At 41.7% G+C, this 23,473-nt stretch overlaps 1 protein-coding gene across 11 annotated transcripts in view; it reads right to left on the bottom strand.

The window, feature by feature from the left end:
* DNAH8 (dynein axonemal heavy chain 8) overlaps window positions 1-23,253 on the bottom strand; it is a 309,672-nt gene extending 286,419 nt beyond the window's left edge. For 7 of the 11 annotated variants that reach the window (XR_009211262.1, XM_058432166.1, XM_058432167.1 and 4 more), the window contains exons 1-7: window positions 23,151-23,247; window positions 14,750-15,176; window positions 14,478-14,612; window positions 8,010-8,094; window positions 3,416-3,567; window positions 792-981; window positions 73-236 (exon numbers count right to left, since the gene is read on the bottom strand). Coding sequence is in view for 10 of the 11 variants with exons in the window: in XM_058432166.1 (XP_058288149.1) it covers window positions 73-236; window positions 792-981; window positions 3,416-3,567; window positions 8,010-8,094; window positions 14,478-14,612; window positions 14,750-15,142 (1,119 nt within the window). In the remaining variant the exon portion in view is untranslated. Of the gene's footprint in view, window positions 1-72; window positions 237-791; window positions 982-3,415; window positions 3,568-4,946; window positions 5,063-8,009; window positions 8,095-14,477; window positions 14,613-14,749; window positions 15,177-15,905; window positions 15,927-23,150 lie in introns of those variants that run through there. The other 4 variants (XM_058432164.1, XM_058432163.1, XM_058432170.1 and 1 more) reach the window with 4 other exon arrangements.
* Between the last annotated feature and the right edge of the window lie 220 nt (window positions 23,254-23,473).

The following is a 23,473-nucleotide window of genomic DNA, read 5'->3' as shown; positions in this document are numbered from 1 at the left end:
AGAGACAAAATACAATGGCTAGGATGCACATACAAACGACTAGTCCAGATGCAATTGTTTGAGTCAATTCACCTGTTCGATCTGTTTGTACCATACCATCAGCACCTCCTCTAGCTGATGAACAGTGTCTGAGTTGCTGGCTGCAGCAGTTACTTCTTCAAAGGTGTGCAGTTTGGAAAAATTAACATTGTCTATTGTCTTTAACTTCACTGTTCCCTCAATACTTATTCTAGTACCTAAAAAGGAAAAAAAAAGACATTTAATACTAATTTATATATTAAATATTTTAAATATATTAATAAAAATATTAAATAATATTTAATATTAAGAAGCATTTAATGTCAATGTGTTAAAAGTCAATGTGTACTTTTAAGCTCTAATTACTGAAATGTTAAAGATCTAATACTTTACAGAAATATAATTCTGATTAATCATTAGATTATGACTTCATAATTTACTGACAAAATTTTACATGTAACAATATGAAAAAATAAAAGTATAGATTTTGAAGAGTTCATAATAAAGTATATATTTTAATATGGTGAACATTTTCATTAATATTATAGAAAGAGATTCCTCCTGTTATAACGTAAAATTAAAAAGAAAATATATCTTACTCCACCAAAGATCCTCAAAAATGAGTTCTAATGATTTCATTTCTTACCTCTAAGTCGCATAATTACTTTGATTAACATCTTTTAAGATAGAAACTTTTTCTCTAATGTTTGTGAAATATCTTAGTTAATTTGCTTCTTTTTTGCAATTTGCTAAACATTAAATTTTATACTTACCACCTAAAAATGAAAGATATCTGTTGATGGTTTCAGTGAAAATATGTTTTTCAGATTCTCCCTGCTTGGACTGGTTTAAAGCACCCCAGTTGTTTGTTGCAAGAACAGCTGGTAGAAATGTATTTGCCAACATATCCCTAATTCCATTTAAGAGTCCTTTCGACGCATCCAGAACAGTAAATAGCGCTTCCTGAAAGGGTGGAGTTTAAATGTTACTTAACATGCCAATCCCACTTAAGAACTGAAAAATCATAACCTGTTTTATATTGTAATAAACACGGACAACTAATACATTTGATAAACTATTAGAGAATCTTAAGTGGTTATGAACCTTAGAGTTCTAAAGTCAACAAACTTATATTCTGCCCCCAATTTAATTATTCCCATATTTGCTCATCAAAGTGATGTTTTATTTGAGGCTTTAATTTCTGCATAGGAAAGGAACAATAGCCTGGAGCCTATTCAAGGTGAGGGACATGGAACCAAACCTGTGCAAAGAAAATCCTCAGTTGAAAGTTGCCCTGTCCATGAATTTTTTTTTTTTTTCTGGTGAAAAGCCCTTGCCTAGAAGTTTGGTGGAATAAATTCCTAGCCATAAGAAACCAAAAGCCCAGAAATCAAAAGCCCACCACCCATGCGTGACATTTCAATTAATACATCTTAAGTGACTTAGAAATCCTAAGCCAAAAAATTAAGATTAAAAAACTTGTCTAGGGCCACAAAAAAAATAATTGCTGGTTTTTTAACTGTGAGTGTGTGGCAATAAAGTATAAAATTACTACTCATACAGTTTAGTGTCGTCTTGATTTGTGTTAATGTATCAGTAGTTTTTCCCACCATTGCTTCTACACCATCAGTCAAATGTCAACATTGGTGAAAAGGGCAACTAGCATCTTAGTATTCTGATGAAAATGGGTTTGACTTTAAGAACCACTGTTACACTACATGGCTCATCTGTGATTACATTTACTTAGTTATAATGATGTAAACAAATATTTAGCTAAGTTAACTGGAATATAACTATGTTGGAAGAATAGAGGGATGGAGAAACAAGGGTCAGAAGGCAGAAAAAGAGCTAAATTATCACCTTCCAGAGAGAAAAGTCCACAGAAAATGTCCTTTTTTTTTTTCTCTCACTCTGTAGCCCAAGCTGAAGTGCAGTGGTGTGATCTCAGCTCACTGCAACCTCTGCCTCAGGGGCTCAAGCAATTCTCATCTCTCAGCCTCCCAAGTAGCTGGGACCCCAGGAGTGCACAACCACACCCAGCTGATTTTTTGTATTTTAGTAGAGACAGGGTTTCACTCTGTTGCCCACGGTGGTCTCGAACTCCTGAGCTCAGGCAATCTGCCTGCCTCAGCCTCCCAAAGTGCCGGGAGTACAGGGTAAGCCACTGCGACTGGCCACAGATAATGTCTAAATTGACAAAAGGAGCAATCAGAGCATATTATTTAGAGATATACAGGTAAATAAAAGAATCCATTAAAAGAGTTTAATAGTTGCTTCTGGAGAATAGCATAAAAGTCAGTTTTTCAGTTATGAAAGACTTATACTATTTCATAAAAGGACTTTTTCTCTATATGCACATATAACTGAGCTAAAACAAAAGCTAAATTATAAAAATGAACGGATGAAATCATGGATAAGCTGAAGAAAGAATTAATGAAATGGAAGGCAGATTGAAGAAACATCCACACATAGAGGCATTGTGGTGAAACTACAGGACTTTGAAGACAAAGAGCAAAAGCAAGCAGAAAGAAAAAAAGACAGATTACCTATGAATTACAGTTACAGGAGTGCTCTCATCATCCACAAGAAATACCATGAAATATTAACAAGGGGTCAGGTAAAAATAACTGCCAACCTAAAATCTTAAACCAAGCTAAACAAGCTCTCTTCAAGCAATCTTTTATCATAACAGAAAAGGAACAAGATTAGACTTCAGTTCCCTTTCCCATTGTAAAAGGTATTAAGACTCTCTAAGAATAACAAAGAGAACTAATATTTGTTGAGAGCCTACTGTATGTCAGGCAATATAATAAGAATTTATTTATATTATCATTTAGTGTCACTACAATCCTGCCAGGTGTGTATTATTATTCCCAATTTAAGAATGTAGAGACCTAAATCTCAGAAAGGATGAGCAACTTTCCAGAGGACACATTTAAGTGATTAGTCAGTAGTGAAGCTAAGAGGCAAATTTCGGTCTCTCTGGCTAAAATTCTTGCTTTTCCCATTCTATCATCCTGCCTTCCCAGAACTAGCTTAGCAATGTCCACGCTCTAGGACAACTCTCCCTTCTTCTTTTAAAACTATAAAAGAGTTAAAATATTGAGTGAAGAGGAAGTTAAATAAAGTAACTAATACTTTGCATCAACAAAATTAAATGTGTTATTTGCACACCATCAAGAAATGAAATTTTCATGAAATCAAAAGCAGTATCTAAGTATCAATATAACTAAGCTCTATTATAGTCAATTTCTCAGTTTTTTTAATATATGAATACATTTATTTTCTTGGAACTCAATTCAGTCCTATATTTAAAAAGGGAAAGCAAAGTGAAGCATAAGTGTGACTATGAAAATATATTCAATGTTTATGTATTTGGGGAAATTTTTAAACATACCTCTTGAATAGTTTTAACATTTATAGCAACATCATTACCGCAACGAACAAAAAATATGCACAGTCCTTTTAGTTTATCCGGGGCTGCATTGTCTATATACAATTTCATCATTTTTGCCCCTTTAGTTGCTCCAGGAATAGTTCGACCACATTCTGAAAACAAAAGTCAAGAACTTAGCATACAATCACATAACTAATCAAATGAGATAAGTTACTGTGGCTCTTACACTATTGTTTCCTGTTTTACTTTATTGTAAGAAGTTTTCAATACGGTCATAGAATAATTTTTTCTGGGGGGGTGTCTACTAGGAGATGTCAATAATTGCATCTTTTTTTTTTTTTTTTTGAGACAGAGTCTTGCTCTGTTGCCCAGGCTGGAGTGCAGTAGTGCAATCTCAGCTCACTACAACCTCCACCTCCCTTCAAGTCATTCTCCTGCCTCAGCCTCCCAAGTAGCTGGGACTACATGTGTGTGCCACCACATCCAGCTAATTTTTCTATTTATTTTTTTCTTAGAGACGGGGTTTCACTGTTGGCCAGGCTGGTCTCAAACTCCTGACCTCAGGTGATCTGCCCGCCTCGGCCTCCCAAAGTGCTGGGATTACAGGTGTGAGCCACCGTGCCTGGCCAATAATTGCATCTTTTTTTTTTTTTTTTTTTTAGATAGAGTCTCGCTCTGTCTCCCAGGCTGCAGTGCTGTGGCACAATCTCAGTTCACTGCAACCTCCGCCTCCCGGGTTCAAGTGATTCTCATGCCTCAGCTTCCCAAGCAGCTGGGATTATAGGCACGCGCCATCATGCCTGGCTAATTTTTGTAGTTTTAGTAGAGACAGGGTTTTACCATGTTGGCCAGGCTAGTCTCAAATTCCTGACTTTAAGTGATCTGCCCAGCTCAGCCTCTCAGTGCTGGGATTACAGGCATGAGCCACCGTGCCCAGCTAATAATTGCATCTTAAATTGCAGCCTCCTCTGGGTACCTTTCCCTGAACTCTGTACTTCTGTTCCTTTTGGCGTGGCCTCAGGGCCTTATACAAGCTGTTCTCCTATCCCATCGCCAACCTTTTACCTACAAATTCCTACTCATCTTTCAGATCTCAGCTGAAATGCCACCATCTCAGGAAGCCTTCACTGACTCCCCCAAGAAGGTCCAGTTCCTGTACTAAATACACTCATTGTATCCACCTTCTATTAAATCCTTCCTTGAACTAATTTCAATGAAAATTAAACATTTAATTATCAATCTTTTTTAATTAGAAGAATTATTAAAAATATGAGAATTATGTTAGTTGGTCACAATATTAATTTGCAAATATCAACAGCCTTCTATTTGCAGCAATAGCCAATTTAAAATGTAATAAAAGAAATAGAAAATCGGCCAGGTGCAGCGTCTCACACCTATAATCCCAGCACGTTGGGAGGCCAAGGCAGGAGGATTGCTTGAACGTAGGAGTTTGAGACCAACCTGGGCAACACAGTAAGACCTTGTCAATACAAATAATTTTAAAACATTAGCCAGGTGTAATGGCATGTACCTGTAGTCCCAACTACTCGGGAGGTTGAGGCGAGAGAATCACTTGAGCCTGGGAGGTCAAGAGTGCAATAAGCCATGATCATGCCACTGCACTCCAGTCTGGGCAACCTAGTGAGACCCCATCTCAAAAAAACAAAAAAGGAAAGAAAGAAATAGAAAATCCACATCACAAAGCCACAGAAATATTTTGTCTGCCCAGTCTTTCTTTTTGAGGGGTTGGGAGATTCCTCCTGCCCTGTGATTCTGGAGGACACCAGTGCCAGGGCTCTGTAGAGGTGGGCATGTAAGAACTAGACTAATTAGACTCTGCAAGAATATAAACCTTGAATGAATACACACAAAGAAAAAAAGGGATTTGAGAGGTGGAAGTCTACTGATGAATCCTAAAGAAACTGCCCTGAAATCTGTGGAAATGCTCTCTTCTTGTCCTTCCCGAGACCTGATTGTTCAACTAGTTCTAAATTTTGTTATCCACCTCCTGCCTCCCAAAACACTGTTTTCTGCTCATATAAGCCAGACCTATTTCTGTTGCTTGCAGCCAAAGAACCCTGATACATGGTATGTAGCAATATAAGAGCCCAAATGCCCATTCATCGAGGCTCCACAGGGATTTACTACCCTCCCCTTTTTCTTTGCTAAGAGAACCTGACTTTGTCCCATTGTGTACATCCCTAGAAAGAAAACCGCTCTCTCAGCCTCCCTGGCCCCCAGGATAGCCATGTGACACAGTTCTGGCTGATAAGACATAAGACAAGCTTAAGTTTTCCTGATGAAGAGGAGAGACATGACCATCAATAGGGAAAGTTTTCTAAAAATCACAATGCAGCTGTAGGATGGAATGTTATACTATAACGAATTTTTTGAATGAGGTAAATCTTTATGTAATGACATAGAACAATGTCTAGGCTACCCTGTCAAATGCAAACACCAAGTCAAGAACAAAATGTATTATATAACCACATTTTTAACTGATAATAAGCATTTACATGTTAACACATGCGTATAAGAAAGAAACGTAGGCTGGGTGTGGTGGCTCACGCCTACAATCTCTGCACTTTGGGAGGCCGAGGCAGGTGGATCACCTGAGGCCAGGAGTTCAAGACCAGCCTGGCCAGCATGGCGAAACCCCCTCTCTACTAAAAATACAAAACATTAGCTGGGCACAGTGGTGTGCGCCTATAATCCCAGCTACTCAGGAGGCTGTAGCAGGAAAATCACTTGAACCCGGGAGGCAGAGGCTGCAGTAAGCCAAGATCGCACCATTGCACTCTAGCCTGGGTGACAGAGTGAGACTCTGCTTCAACAAAAACAACAACAACAGCAACAACAACAACAACAAAGAAATGTCGATGAATATTTACCAAACTGATAAATGTACTTTTGTAAGTAGCAAAAATAATGATTAAAAATATGTGTACCCTTTGCTCTGGCAATTTCCCTTCTGAGAATTTCTTCTAAAATTTATTCCTAATCCACACAGATTTGTACTCAGTAATATTCACTGAGGCATTGTTTCAGGGAGCAAAAAGTTGTAAACAAGCTAAATTCTACTGAGAGATCAGTTTGGAAAATTACAGTTATGTCAGCCTAATGAAATAAAATGCAAATGTTAACATTTTAATTGGATAAATGTATTTACTGGCATAAAGAAGACAATATTATCAAAATTAAATAGCCACTATAGAATAATATGTAGAATTGGATCCCATTTTTGTAAAATATGTATATAAACCAGCTATAGAGAAATATTCATTAAGGAGTTAACAGTGCTTTCTCCAACTGAGTGGGACTGTATTTTGCTTCTAATTATAGATATTTTATCTTTCTATAATTTTCAGCTATTGTTTTAATTTTTAACAAGTTATAAAAATATAGACCACACAATAATCCTCCTACAATAAGAACCGTTAGAGACAGAAAATCCACAAAGCCGACCTAGTCACTAATTGCGGGTTTACATATTTTGTCGAAGAAACAAGACTTATATATTAAACAATTAGAGGAAGGCAGAAGGACACAATCAAGTACTATATTTACATGGATACTGTAAATGAGACAGAGGTCTGGAGAATAGTGATGGCTGTGGGTTGGAACACCCTGGGAAGGGCTCTGCTGGATGTGTTCTGAAGGAGCCGGGTAGGGTATGCTGAGTGGAGAGAAGAATGGCAATCTGAAAAAGCCAGGTGAGCAGAGAAAAGGAAAAGAAATAACTCTAGTATGCAGAAAACAGTGAAGAGGGGATTAAAGGGAGCAGCAAATTCACATCTGGAAGAGTAGGAGATCAGACTAGACAAGTACTGTGTGTCCAGATGACAGCGGGCCTTGAATAAATGAGATGTGGACCCAATCCAATAAATAGCAGAACAATAAAAGATATACTTAGCAGGAATAAGCAGTACGAATTTCAGAGGCAGAATCTGATTACAGAGATACTGGTTTTCAATCTGGAACACCAGGGAAGGCCTAGCCTAAGGCAGCAGAGGAACCAAGTGAGAAAGAAGCAACAGGACGGATGTGTTGAAGGTAAATCCACAGGACTCTGATGATGAGTAGTCTCAGACAAAAAGGGTAACCCACATATCTAGTTATTAAAACAAAGTTTTAACAAGCTGGTACCATGTTAATTAGTTCAGGCATAATATGCACAGTAGGGAAAACCAGCTATTCCAAGTGACAGCTGCAGCAGGCACAGGGTGCTGAGACAGGACCGCAGGGGGCAGCTGCGGGGCTCTGGAGTGGTTTCACCACCACTCCTAATCATCTGGACAAAATGGCTTCACCTGTTTCGGGGAAAATGCAATTAAATTCTAATGAAAATGTGTATTCCCAGCAGAGGCCAACGATTTCTACAAGGATGTTTTCTCCTGAAGACATTATAGCAAGGCCTGAAATATGTATTTGGGCTGAGAATGTATTGTTCTTAAGACACTATATTTCTTATACATAAACTTCTGGTAACATTTTCTTTATAAATAAAGGATTATCTATGTATAAGAGAAAAAATATGCTGCACTCTAACGTGCATGATCTAATTACTGGCACATTGCCCTCATAAAATTCTTACCAATACCAGGTACATCTCCTTCTTGGTACAAAAATTTCAGTGTCTTACAACCATCTTTCACAAAAAAATTAGTAAATGCTTCCAGCTGTTAAATAAAAGAGAAAATGATAATCAATCAAACGACTAAGGAAAAATTCTTGGTATTTTGCAGATGAAGAAGATGAAGCTCAAAGAGTTTATTCAAAGGTACATAAAGGCAAGCTTAGAACCCAAACTAATTTAACTCCAAAATTACTGTGCAATATAATATAGGTTGAATTATATTTCTGAACCTACCTTAATGACCTACATATATAGTTTTGGGCAGCCACTTACCTGCCCCTGCCCCACAGAATCATATAGGGGTAAATAGGTGAATCCAACTTGAGGTAAATATTTTAATTAATAAAAGAAGTATTATTAAGATAAACTATTCTTAAAAGCTCACTTGGGGAACAGAAAACTTGCTTATTGACTAACTGTGTTGTTGACCAATTATTTGAGCAATTATGTTTTTAGCTATTGTAATTTGACCCATATTGTAGCAAAACTAAAGTAAAAACAAATTATTATACTGAGATTCTTCCATATTTATGAGCATGAAGTTTTTATTCAATTACTTAGGAGTCAGTGTAATATCTTAGTAAATAGAAAACTAAATAGATAACATAAACAAAAGCCCTGAAACATCCTATGGGAAATACAAAGTCATATACCCATTCACCTAATCCCACTGATTCCCATTCAGAAGCCTTTCTCTTGGGTAGTGAGAGCTTGTTTGTTTGTTTGTTTTGAGACAGAGTTTCGCTCTGTCACCCAGGCTGGAGTGCAGTAGCACGATCTCGGCTCACTGCAACCTCTACCTCCCAGGTTCAAGAGATTCTCCAGCAACAGTCTCCTGAGTAGCTGGGATTACAGGCTTCTGCCACCACACCCAGCTAATTTTTGTATTTTTAGTAAAGATGGGGTTTCGCCATGTTGGCCAGGCTGGTCTTAAACTCCTGACCTCAAGTGATGCCTGCCTTGGCCTCCCAAAATGCCGGGATTACAGGTGTGAGCCACCGCACCTGGCTATGAGTATCTCTTAATTTACTGTCTGCCTAGGGGAAGTATCCCAAGTGTAGCAAAGCCACTCCTCCTAGGACAGTGTTCTCAAACGTTAGTGTGCATCAGAGAATCACACAGAGGGCTTTTTAAAAACACAAAATGATTTGCATTCCTATCAAGTTCTAGGCGATGTTGATGCTACTGGTCCTGGTACCACATTTGAGAACCACCACCCTGGGAGATAAAGCAGAGCCACCGAGATGTGCGTAACTCTAGCCCTTAGTTCTCTACTCTTCCACCTCCCGTATATACTTGGGTCTCACATAACTACCACCTAAAAGGGACAAAAGCTGTCCACATAGTTCTTGCACAGCTCCATCAATACTTTCTTCCTGACCCTTTAGCTTTGAAAGCTTACAAATTCTCAAAAGTAGTGCACATGACTGGGATAAAAAGACATCAAAATATCAAATGCAATGAATCCTTGCATTTTAGATACATTGTACTCATGAGACTAGCAAAGTAAATGTGAGATCATGGGCCAAAATCATGACTGTGAATTAAAAACTCAGTTATATTACATAACATTTTACCAACAGTTCATCTGAGTATCACCTAGGTAAAGTGGCATTTTTATACCCTTCTTGCAGAAGAGAAAATTAAGGTAAAAAGACTTTAAGTAGGCCAGGTTCGGTGGCTCACCCCTGTAATCCCAGCACTTCGAGGGGCCCAAGTGGGCAGATTGCTTGAGCCCAAGAGTTCAAGACCAGCCTGAGAAACATGACGAAATTTCCTCTCTGTAAAAATACCCAAAAAATTAGCTGGGCATGGAGGTATGTGCCAATGGTCCCAGCTACTTGGGAGGCTAAAGTCAGAGGATGGCCTGAGTCTGGGAGGTTGAGGCTGCAGTGAGCTGTAATCACACCACTTCACTCTAGCCTGGGCAACACAGCGACAGTCTGTCTCAAAAGAAAAAAAAAAAATTAAGTGAAGGACCCAAAACACGCACAGCACAGAACCTGGGATTGGACCTCAGCCTTGGGTGTCCAAATCTGTGCTCCTTCCACGTACCACAACCCTGCCACCCAGTCACTGGAAAACATTGCCGGTAAGCCAGAAAAGAGACTATCTTGAGCAGTGCTGAATGAAGGGGGCAGGAAAGTGGGAAGGGGTACAAGTGCGAATGTTGCAGAAACATCTGCATTGGTCAAGGTCCTAGCAAGAAAAGGAGTCACACCCAAAGGGGTGTTTGAAAAAACTTTATAAATAAAAAGGCTATTTTATTTATACAATAAAAGACTATTTCTAGAGGTCAGAGGAGGATTAAGAGAAGCTGTGGCACTAGCAGCAACAATGGGACTAGCAACAAAGGAAAACCGAGATCCCCCAAGGCCTAAAGAGTTGAGAGCTACCGGAAATAGAATGACTAGGGCCAGGTTGAGAACTGGAGATGCAGGCTGCTCAGGGAGCTATAACTATGGGAGCAGAGAACCACAGTCAGGAACAGGGCCAAGTGAGGAGCTTCTCTCCCCTTCTGCCCTCCCATTTCCTGCTGTGCCTCCCAGTGGCTGAACCAAGTGTAAACCAGAGAGCAAGGGAGCCCAGGTGATAGATTCCATAGAGTTCAGCTTTCTATGCCACAGAGCAAGGCAGAGACAAAGGGAGAATGGATCCAGAGGCATCCTCTGTTGTCCACTTTTTTGTGGTGCCTTTACTGATCTGCTTTCATCCTGGATTGCATGCCAGGCTTCACATTAAAAGAATACTGTTCCAGGCCCAGCACGGTAGCCCACACCTGTAATCCCAGCCCTTTGGGAGGTCAAGGCTGGTGCATCACTTGAGGTCAGGAGTTCAAGACCAGCCTGGCCAAGATGGTGAAACCCCGTCTCTACTAAAAATACAAAAATTAGCCGGGCATGGTAGCACGCACCCATAGTCCCAGCTACTCAGGAGGCTGAGGCAGGAGAATCGCTTGAGCCTGGGAGGTGGAGGTTACAGTGAGCTGAGATTGCACCATTGCATTCCAGGCTGGGTAACAGAGGGAGACTCCGCCTCAAAAAAAAAAAAAACTAAACTAAAGAATACTTTTCCATATACCCCCAATTTCCTAAACCACACCACATCAAATCATGCCACCCCTTGTTCCTTGTTCCATCTCCTTACTCACCTGGTCACCAACCTTGATCCAACCTATCATATGCCCTTGCCTTTTCCCCTCAACCAAATAAGCATTCTAATCTTTCAGATTTTGACAATGGTTTCCCTACTGGGTACACGATTTTCCCTCCACCATGGCTTTGCACACTCACAAGCAACTCTTAAGGAAATACCTTTTGCAGCTTGATTCTTCCTTAATGCCTACATTTCCCATTCCTTGCAGCCTAAGCAGTGTCTGTCCTGGACCATAATGGCCTTAAAGGTAGAATCTAACCACATGGACCCAAAGTCTGAGACACACCCCAGGGATAGCAAATAGAAGGGTTTGTAGGCACATAGCACTTCTACTTCCTGACTAGCATGCTAGCCAGTAAGAATTCCTCCAAACAGAGAATCCCAACCCAGAAATCCAGATGGCAAATACTTAAAGTTGGACTACCAGTTCTGCAGGTGCCCACCTCCCCGCCCCCACCTTAGTTCTAGCAGTTACCCTTTCATGAAGGCAGTGATCAGGCCGCAATGCCTATGCCTATACACCTTGCAGAAGGTATAGGGATTCCAGTTGTGGTGTTATCCAAATCTGTGGCCCAGAAATTTTCAGGTGAAACAAAATTGATCACTCATCTGGCTTCCTCCCTAACCAAATGCAGGACTGATCCTCGGGACAGACCTAAAGCCTAGGCCTATTAAGAAATGACTTTTTAGAAATTGGCCTTCCATTCCTCTCATTGTCACCATCTCAGGGATGCATATAAGGTTGTTTTGCACCAATTGATTAGAGAGGCTAGAAAGACATGTAGCCAAAGTCACCACAGAAACTAGAATAGTCACTGGGGAAAGGAGACCATTAAAACAAACAAACCCAACTTGTGAATGGCAAAGAAAATCCTCTTACTATTTGGTTGGCATTGTCCACAGTCAGGACCAGCTACAGAATTTGATGAACCCAGTGCAAAATGAAAACGTGAGACATTTACCAAAAAATTATCAAGAACTTCAAAATGGTGACAAAAGATCATCAAACCAAGCACAGTGACATTCTAAGCACAGGGGCCTCTGTAACTACACAGCCCATATATCCATGAAGCCAGCCTTGACCACAGCAGTAAATTCCAGCGGGGAACCTTGGTGACCTGGGAAACCACAACCTACTTCCGGTTGCTTGCTGTGACACCTCTTGTTTTATGTACACATCTCCATGCATTCTCTATACTTTGTCATTATAATAGTTTAGAGCTATTGATGTCTTTGCATCAATCACATCTCCATCTCACTGTTACAGCTACACAACAGGACCAAGAAACTGAGCAATCCCATTCATACTGTCAGAGAACTGCCAGGACCACATTCTTATAAGGATACTGGACAACATGAAGCGCAGACAATTTTGCAGAATTTAGCAATGCACTGTATCAAGCAAGGGAGTAGCTCTTTTATTATTATTATTATTATTATTATATGAGTTGGAGTCTCACTCTATCGCCCAGGATGGAGTGTAGTGGTGTAGTCTCGGCTCACTGCAACCTCTGCCTCCCGAGTTCAAGCGATCCTCCTGCCTTAGCCTCCCGAGTAGCTGGGACTACAGGCACATGCCACCACACCCAGCTAATTTTTGTATTTTTAGTAGAGACAGGGTTTCACAGTTTTGGTTAGGCTGGTCTTGAACTTCCGACCTCAGGTGATCTGCCCGCCTCGGCTTCCCAAAGTGCTTGGATTACAGGTGTGAGCTGCTGCACCTGGCCGGGAGTAGCTCTTTTAGGCACTGTTCCATAGAACCCTGGCTCCTAGAGCAAGCTAAAGAGTTTTGCCCACATTTGATGACCTCTATAAAAGCAGGGGATATGGCCCCCATGGTGACAACCTCACCACAACCTCACCTCACCCCAACTCTCTCACCAGTGCATTCAGTGAGACAACCAGCTCACCAGCAGTCTGCACCTGCTCACTGGTCTTTCTGGTATACCAGCCCAGTCCACTCCTAGGGTTGAGAAAAACCCCAAGAAGCTAGTGGTAGTTTTATTGAAAATTATCTCAGAACCAGAGCTATCGCGAGGGAAACTATGACACAAGTGCATCATACATTGCTATAATTAGGGTGGCCACACCAATTTATCATCCAAAACTTTTAGTAGTGTCAGGAGGTACTGTTAATCATGCCAGGAAAATAGGTGTAATCCAGAACTGTCCCTGGCTCACTGAGACATATGGTAACCTGACCTGCAATCACATCACTATTTCTACTACCGTATACTCATACAATAGTCACTGTTCCCTGACTTATTGATGCAGTTTTTCTCTACAAGTGATTTGCATGTGTAGTTCATATAACCTGTACTTGTAAAATATTAGCTATCGTCATTCAACTATGCCTCTAACTTCTGACATCATTCTGAGTTAGAAGTTTAGCCAAAATTCTAGTTGCTAACTCTTCTCTTCTTCCTCCACAACAGTAAACCTGATTAGAAATACCATTCAACTGGGCCAGGTACGATGGCTCATGCCTGTAATCCCAGCACTTTTGGAGGCCAAGGAGGTCAGATCATGAGGTCAAGAGATTAAGACCATCCTGGCCAACATGGTGAAACCCCATCTCTACTAAAAATACAAAAAAATTAGCCTGGCGTGGTGGTGCGCGCCTGAAATCCCAGCTACTCGGGAGCCTGAGGCAGGAGAATCCGGAAGGCAAGGTTAAATAGTGAGCCAAGATAGCACCACTGCACTCCAGCCTGGTGACAGAGCGAGACTCTGTCTCAAAAAATACATAAATAAATAAATAAATAAAATAAAATATAATTTAAAAAGAAATACCATTCAACTGGCTATAATTATATAAACTAAACCTTCCCCTCTAGTCAGTAAAATTCCAACTTTTGTCTTTTTCTTTTTTCTTTCTTTTTCGTTTTTTAGACAGCATGTCACTCTGTCAGCCAGGCTAGAGTACTCACTGCATCCTCCACCTCCCAGGCTCAAGAAATCCTCCCACCTCAGCCTCCTGAGTAGCTGGGACCACAGGTAAGGACCACCATGCCCAGCTAATTTGTGTATTTTTTGCGGAGACAGGAGTTTTGCTATGTTGCCCAGGCTAGTCTCAAACTCCTGGCCTCAAGCAATCCTCAAACCTCAGCCTCCCAAAGTGCTGGGATTACAAGTATGAGCCACTGTGCCCTGCCCCAACTTTGTCTTTCTAAATGATTTTTGTTGTTGTTGTTGTTGTTTATGACAACTGTATTTAAGTTAATCACTTACTCAAAGAGCAATTAAAATATAATAAGACTTAAAACTTACAGATGGGCAATCCAAAATTAATTCTTCAACAGTTACTATGTCCAGGCCAAGATTTTCTGCTAGAATTTCAAATATATATTTGTACGAAGGGTCCATTTTCAGTCTTCGGCTTTCCCTTGCCTCTCTAAATCTTGCCTAAGGAATGAAAACCAAGTGTAAAAATTGTAATTCTGAAGAAAAAATATTAAACTATTTCATACTTTGTAAAGTAAAAGTATTTCGTATTTGATAAGGAAAAGTGGTACGCATGAAAAATCGTGTTCGAAGCAAACCTGTCTCTCTTTTAATGTTTCCTGTAGACTGGGAAGGCCACTCATACTCCGGTGGTATCTGGAGGACCGCTGGGAAGACGGCAAGGACAGCACTTCCGAAATCACTGACGGCACCGGCCGCGGTGCAAGCCTCGGTCGAACTCTATTCAGATCCGCTTCATGATCATCTGGAAGAACTATCCCTTCTTCAGAAGGAATGAGATCCCGATAATCCACCACAGAAGAAACAGCACCTTCTGCGGAAAGAGAGAAACCATCTTCTGCTGGAGCCTCCGCTGTTGGAGGGCGCGGGGCCTCTTCCTCTTCTGAACGGGGAGGGGCAGCCTCTTCCGTAGAGGGAGGAGCCTCTGCCCCCTCAGAAAGGGCGCCATCTTCTTCAGCATCCTTCTCCATCCTCCGTGGTGCGGAATGCTTTGTACTTCAAAACCTAGAATTATAACACAGGTTCGTTTAAAACTACAGTAAGTTGAGTGTTGTACGTTTTTATTCCTCCCCTTTTAGCTAGACAAGTAGCAAAATCATAAAGTTCTCCCTTGCCGTATTATCTAAGGAAGCTTAGTTTATGGGGCTGGAGAGGTGATATTTTTAGTGAGGACAGCACACACACACACACACACACACACACACACACACACACACACACCTGGGAGCTTTTTCTTCTTTTTTTTTTTTTTTTGAGACGCAGTCTCGCTCTGTCGCCCAGGCTGGAGTGCGGTGGCGCGATCTCGGCTCACTACAAGCTCCGCCTCCCGGGTTCGCGCCATTCTCCTGCCTCAGCCTCTCCGAGTAGCTGGGACTACAGGCGCCCGCCACCACGCCCTTCTGTATTTTTAGTAGAGACGGGGTTTCACCGTGTTAGCCAGGATGGTCTCGATCTCCTGACCACGTGATCCGCCCGCCTCGGCCTCCCAGAGCGCTGGGATTACAGGCGTGAGCCACCGCGCCCGGCCAACCTGGGAGCTTTTTCAAACTTTAAGTGCTCCTCCTGGTTATGTTATGGCTCTAGGGGACTGTCCCTCCACACACATCCCATCCCTGCCATAGTAACCCCGGCAATTCATCGGAGGGCACCTGTCCTGAGGTGCCTTAGGGCCAAAAAAAAGATGAGAGCCACTGAATTAGAGGACAGACTGTAGATCTCTGCCGAGGTACTCACTGTGCAAGAGACCAAGCAAAGAACTTCGTGAACTCTAAATGTTCCTTGCTTCAAGGAACTCTGTGATGCAATACAGTTCATCAATCAGACATTCTACTGTCTGCCATCTCATCTACCATAAAAGCATAAAACATCCTCTTAGCAGCCAAAATAAATAACCCCAAGTACAAACAGAAAGTTCACACTGAAAAGTGATTGTGACTATTTATTGAGGTAATGGTACAAGAGAAAGCATAAATCTAGCCTGCCTAATCAGAAAAGCTCTAATAATAAAGAAGTATAGAAGTTATGAGCACATAACCATGGAAATTAGGGGACGCCAGTGGAAGAGGAGACGTCAGTCACAGACAAAAATCATATTGTAGGACAGTAATGATGCCTCCAACCAAATAAATTTGTTTTCAGGGTGTGGTTAAAATCCAGAAACCAGAATAATAGTAAATACTTGGAGAACAAAAGGATTCATTCCCAAACACATAAGAAGACAGAAAAAGAGGTTTCTAGTGAGAAATTCTGAGGACACACATGCAGACCTGGCCTCAGTAAGATGGAGCTTCTTAAGATGGGTCACCAGCAGACACTACACAGAGCCAGACTGTCACCTATGCCCCACAACTGCCCTCTCTCCAAGTTTTCCAGAGAACTCATAAACAGCTATAATTGTTTGTTTGATACACTTAGTTGGCATACTCAAGGACAAACTGACCTATCTTTTAGCTGCCAGTTAACCAGTTTACCCACCCACTGCCCCTAGAATGTGTCAACATGAACCATTGTTCCCAAACTATCAGCAGAGTTTTTTTTTACCTTCCCTCTCCCCACCCCCTTCTCTCTCTCTCTCTCCTCTCTGTCTCTCTCTTTCTCTTTTGTGACAGGGCCTCATGTTGCCACCTGGGCTAGGGTGCAGTGGCATGATCATAGCTCACTGCAGCTTTGACCTCCCAGGCTTGTGACCCTCCCACCTCAGCCTCCCAAGTAGCTGAGACTACAGGTGCATGCCACCAGCCTGGCTAATTTATTTATTTATTTATTTATTTATTATTTTTATTTTTCGTAGAGACAAGTTCTCATTATGTTGCTGAGACTGGCCTCATGGTACTGCCAAACAGTACCAGTACTCAAGCTCCTGGGCTCAAGTGATCTTCCCACCTCAGCCTTCTGAGTTGCTGGGACAACAGGAATGCACCACCATACATGGCTAATGTTTTTATTTTTTATTTTTAGAGACAGGGTTTCACTCTGTTGCTCAGGCTGGTCACAAACTCAATAATTCTTAAATTTGGTCTTTTGAGGTAATTTTCTGTAAGTTTGTTCATCTTCATTCTTTTTCCTTTGGTCTCCTCTGCACGTTTTCAAACAACCTGTCTGAGTTCAGTGATTCTTTCTTTGCTTGATCTGCTGTTGAGAACCTCTAATAAGGTTTTTAGCTCAGCAAATGTATTTCTTTTTGTTTGTTTGTTTGTTTGTTTTGAGACGGAGTCTCGCTCTGTCGCCCAGGCTGGAGTGCAGTGGCGCAATCTCAGCTCACTGCAAGCTCCGCCTCCCGGGTTCACGCCATTCTCCTGCCTCAGCCTCTCCGAGTAGCTGGGACTACAGGCGCCCGCCACCACGCCCGGCTAATTTTTTGTATTTTTAGTAGAGACGGGGTTTCACCGTGGTCTTGATCTCCTGACCTCGTGATCCGCCCGCCTCGGCCTCTCAAAGTGCTGGGATTACAAGCATGAGCCACCGCGCCCGGCCAGCAGATGTATTTCTTAATTCCAAAATTTCTGGATTTCTTATCTCAATCTCTTTGTTAACCTTCGCTGATAAATTTCTGAATCGTTTTTCTGTGTTATCTTGGAGATCACTGAGTTTCCTCAGTGCTGTTTTGAATTCTTGGTGAGAGGGTTCACATATTGCCTTCTTATTAGGGTTAGTCACTGGTTTCTTGCTTTGTCCTTTTGAAGAGGTCATGATCCTCTGTTTGCTATTGTTTCTTGTGAATGTATGTGTATGTCTTTGTGTTGAAGGATTAATTATTTACTCCAGTCTTCTCTGTCTGGCTGGTTTTGGTTTTTATTGGATATGTCTGCTTAGAGAGACTTTACAATTTGCCTGTAGATTTTTTTTTCACTGGGTCACTGACTCATTTCCAGCACTAGATGTCAGCTTAAGCCTGGGTTTGCCTCGGTTCTAGTAAACAATCAGATTGCTGCCCATCCAAAACGGGGGAAGTCCTAAAAGGATTATCCCAGCAGTGTGGGAATGCTGGCTAGGGATTCATGCTTAAGGGAACTGTGGGATGAGCTTCTTACAGCATGGTACTGCCAAACAGCAACTCTGATTTGGTGTCTTCTTTGGCCAAGTTACAGAGCAGAGTTTCCAGGACTGGGGATGGTAGTCCCATCTCCCTCCTTCGTCTCTGGCTGTCCTCAGGGATATTTCTCCCTTTAGCACTGCTGAGACTTCCTGTGGTTTGAGGCAAGAACAGGTCTCCTGCCATGGGACCCAAGATGGTAGGAAAGTCGGTTGTCCACTTCAATCTCACTTTTCCCATTAGAGAAACCATGAGACTGGGAGAAATTTGCCTGGTGCCAGGCAGACTGAGGTAAGGAGTGTCATGCTATGGAAGTCCAATTCTTTTACCATCTGCTTAGAGGTTTTTTCACTTCTCTGTGGTACTGGGAATGATTTCATCCTTATATCTGAGTTTTGGGATATTGCTGGTGATAATCTTAACATTGTGGATTTGTTTCCATTTTCTGGTGGTAAGGGAGAAGAAGCAGCCAGCTTGCTTCTATGCCACCATTTTGAAACACAATGTCAGGGTACATTTTTGAGCTTGGTAGGGTTTTAGGGCTGCAGCTTAATGGTTAGCCCATTCGCAGTAAAAATCTTTGGTGGCAAGTCTAATGCTAGGCAGAATAGGCATCCATCTGTGAAACAGCAGCCCAGGCATTCCTCTGACGCTAGAGGGAATGGGCTGTAATGATCAGCTGCATTAGCTACACCCCCTCCAGGTCTCTGGAGAAGCCCTGCCTCTTGTCTTAAGAATACAACTTCACAGTGGATTTGATGAAGAAATATATACCATGGAATACTATGCCGCCATAAAAAAACACGTCCTCTGAAGCAACATGTATGCAGCTAGAGGCCATTATCCTAAGTGAACTAACACAGAAACAGAAAACCAAATACCTCATGTTCACACTTATAAGTAGGGACTAAACACTGGGTATACATGGACATAAAGATGGAAACAAGAGACACTAGGGGTACAAGAGGGGAAAGGGAAGGATGGGGGTTAGGGCTGAAAAACTACCTGCTGGGTACTATGCTCACTATCTGGGTGACAGGTTTAATCATACTCCAAACCTCAGTATCATGCAATAAACCTTTGTAAGAAATCTTCACATGTATCCCCTGAATCCAAAATAAAAGTTGGAAAAAAAAAGACTACTTCAAGCCACAAGTGCTCAGCAACCAGAGCTAATGTAGCACCCTCTAGATGTCTTGCCTGAAATCCAGCCAAGACAAGAATTCCTGAAGAATTCAGTCTCATTTAGGAGATAAAGTAACCTACATGAATCAATCAAGAATGTTAAATTGTGACGTTCTGCTGAAAAAGGGATTTAAAGAAGGAAGAGAGAAATGTGGACAAAATAGACAAAGAGGATTTCATGGAGGATTTGAACATTGGTTGGCCTTAAACGATGAGTAGGAGTCAATAAGAAGCAGAGGGAAGAAATTTAAACGGAGAAGTAAAGAGGTAAACTATAAAAAGCTATGAACAGGTCAAAGCAGGGAAAATTTAGTTGGGAAAAAAAGTTTAGAATGACATCATATCATATTCATTCTTCCAAAAGACCACAAACAGCAAGGATTCAGAATCTGTTAAGATAATAAATGTGGTTTTTATATAAGCAGACTTTTGTGACTGTGAACACTGACATACAGACTTTGTTTCTGCGAATACGAGTGTCTGTGAACACTGAAAATTGATAACAGGGATTAATCCATATTGTGACTTGGAAAAAAATAAATTATAAATAATTTGTTATAGTTTAAATTTTGTTAAAATAGATCATATATCTAAGATTCCCAAAATAAATGTATAAATACATGACCACTGCCATTTTGGAGAGATTTTGCTTAAGGAAATTGTAGAATTTTCCCTCTAATGAAATACTGTAATTTGAGATGCATTTTCTACATGGTTTTTGAGTGTCAAATATTACTTGGCAGGTAACAAATTCTAAATACTGAAAGATCAACTTATAACTTCCAAAGAGTGATGCAATTATTTAATTTTAGGTTAGAAAATGTAAGCAACTACTTTATATAGAGGAATTCCTAAAAACTGTAGCAAAAATGAAAAATCTTACCAACTATACATAGATATACAATACACACACACACACACACACACACATACACACAAGGTTGGTGGTTCACTGCAACATGTTTGTAATAGCAAAAACAAGCAAGAAAATACACAGACACACACACACACCTTGGAAACAACCAAGATATCCCTTAATGAAGGGCCCACTAATTGTTCTGTACTACCCTTGTTCAATAAAATTTTAATGCATCATTAGCGATACAAAGAATGAGGTAGGGCTATATATGCAGATATGTAAAACTCTCCAAGACATATTGTTACATAAAAAGCAAGATACATTGCATAATAACACCACTCGTATAAATTGTTTCAAGTGTGTATATGTGTATATATGATATTTCATCAATTCTAAGATGCATACTTTAAGAAGGTTTAATATGCAGCATTTTTTTTTGTTTCTCAGCATTTTTTTCTTTATGCAGTTACATAAAATACCTAATTTGTGTGTATAGAATCACAAAAAAATTGTAATCAGTAATAGTTTAGATTTGATAAAGTACATTATAAGCTTTCTAGGGAGAATACACAATAAATTATTAATAAGGATCACTCTGCATGAAAGAGATTGAAGAAGGGAAGTAGAAGAAGAATTTTTACTTTCCAATTTCCTAACTTTCTGTATGGTTCTTTTCTAAAAAATAAAAAAATCATGTGTACATTTTAGTTGTATTATATCTGTGCATATCATATACAGTAACATACAAACCCCTGAGCTTGAGCTTGAGCTCAAGAGTTTGAGACTAGCCTGGGCAACATAGAGAAACCCAGTCTTGACAACTAATGCAAAAAATTAGCCAGGCGTGGTGGCGTGCACCTGTAGTCCCAGCTACTTGGAGGGCTGAGGAGGGAGGATAGCTTGAGCCCAGGAGGTCAAGGCTGCAGTGAGCCAAGATGGCGCCACTGCACTCCAGTCTGGGTGACAGAGTGAGAGCCTATCTTAAAAAAAAAAATTAGGACCTAAAATTCGCTGTGAATCTACCTACCCCCAAGCTTTCACATTCTGCTGACCCAAAGAACACAGAGTGAATGTGGCATCAACACTTGTTCACTTTCTCTGGGTCCTTCTCTCCTTCACAGACAACTTGCTCTGTTGTGCAGGCTGGAGTACAGTCATGAGAGCACAGCTCATTGCAGTCCTCACCTCCTGGGCTCAAACGATCCTCCTACTTCAGCCTCCCAAGTAGCTAGGACTAAAGGCGTACACAATCACACTTAGCTGTTCTTTTTTGGTTTGGGTTTTGGTTTTTCTGTACAGATGGGATCTCACTATGCTGCCCAGGCTGGATGCAATCATTTTCAATTCCCACCATCCCTTCTTAAGTTCAATTTTAAGGATTCAGTGAACTTCCGCAAAGTCAACCAGAAATGCATCCTGGTTATTTTCAGGAGCATTTCCAGGTGTTGAACTCCTCCACTCCTAGGAATACTACAGTAAGTGAGCAAGTTGCATACCTGTGTGCTGGGTACAGCCAATTCAACCACACCCTTTTCTCTTGCACCCATTTCTGTAACCCTATCCCAAATGCATTAGTTTATTCAGCAATATTGAGCGTCTTCTGCATGTCTGGCCACTGTGGCTACATAAAAGACTAAGGACTTCTCCAAAGCAAAATGCACAATCAAATTGGTGTGACAGACTATTGAATACAACACAAGATGGTCAATGTCAATGACAGGTGAATTAACGAAGGGCTAAGGGAGCTTAGCAGGCAGCAAAACTTCTGGAAAAAAAGAAAAAGAAAACTTGATGGAGAAGGTACCACCCGAGTCAAGTCTAAAGGAGAGTTGTCAGGAGAGGATGGGAGAGAGAAACATTATAGGCAGAAGGTGGGAACAGTGGCGTACAAAAGCAGAGAAGCAAAAACAGGCACAACTATCTTGGGAAAAGTGGTAAATTCAGCAATGAGACCTTTGGGCTAGAGGGGAATGAGAAGGGTAGAGGAACGGGAAATAAGCCTGGAGAGACAGGCATTTTTTTTTTGTTTTATTTTTGAATTTTTAAAAATATATAGGTATATGGCCGGGTGTGGTGGCTCACGCCTGTAATCCCAGCACTTTGGGAGTCCGAGGTGGGCGGATCACAAGGTCAGGAGATCGAGACCATCCTGGCTAACACTGTGAAACCCCGTCTCTACTAAAAATACCAAAACAAATTAGCTGGGCGTGATGGCGGGCGACTGTAGTCCCAGCTACTCGGGAGGCTGAGGCAGGAGAATGGCTTGAACCCGGGAGGCAGAGATTGCAGTGAGCCGAGATCGCGCCACTGCACTCCAGCCTGGGCGGCAGAGCGAGACTCCGTCTCAGAAAAAACAAACAAATATATATATATATACATACATATATATATACATATATATGTATATATTTTTATTTTAATAGCTTTTGGGGTACAGGTGTTTTTTTACGTGGATGCATTGGATAGTGGTGAAGTCAGATTTCAAGGTCATCCAGGTAGTGTACATTGCAAGCGATATGTAGTTTTTTCATCCCTCATCCCCCTCCCACCCTTCACCTTCTGAGTCTCCAAAGTCCATTATACCGCTCTGGATGCCTTTGCGTAGCAATAGCTTAGCTCCTACTCATAGGTGAGAACGTGCGGTATTTGGTTTTCTATTCTCAAAACGGGGAGTGGGTGTGAAGTCACTTCGATGTCCAGTGTAGAGACTGACAAAGGGCAGTGACTCAGCTGGGGTTTTGAAGCAGGAGTTCCCTGGGTTCAACTAACGGAGGTGGAGGACTGAACTGTAGCGTGGATTCCAGTCCCCTAAAAAGAAGGAAAGTGGGCGGGGAACCCGGCTGCAGCAGGGCCTCCGGGGCAGGGGCCGGCCGCTCACAGCGCGCCCCTACCAGGCACTCACCAGCCGCTCCCCGGGCCCCGATGCCCAGACCACTCAGACCACTGAGGCCGGCCCCAGCGGCTGCGCTGCCCCGGGGGAGCTGCTCCGGCCTCCGCGGCGCGGAGCGAGGCTGACGGTTGGGAGTTCGACACAGGCTCGCTCCGGGGCGTCCCGCGAGGGCTAGGCAGCGCGCCGCTCCCTTCGGGGAGCGACTGGAGGGGCACGGGCAGCCCCCGCGCTCCCCAATAAAGGATGCACCCGCCGAGCCCGAGGACTGAAACATTGTTTAGGGGACCCCAGGCACTGAAGGGCGGCTTCCTGGAGATGGACATTTGGAGTACAGT

The sequence above is a fragment of the Hylobates moloch genome, unplaced genomic scaffold (assembly GCF_009828535.3).
Source record: "Hylobates moloch isolate HMO894 unplaced genomic scaffold, HMol_V3 SCAFFOLD_20, whole genome shotgun sequence".
NCBI lineage: Eukaryota > Metazoa > Chordata > Mammalia > Primates > Hylobatidae > Hylobates > Hylobates moloch.
The sequence above is the reverse complement of the archived record's forward strand: the minus strand, read 5'-3'. Positions and strand labels throughout refer to the sequence as shown.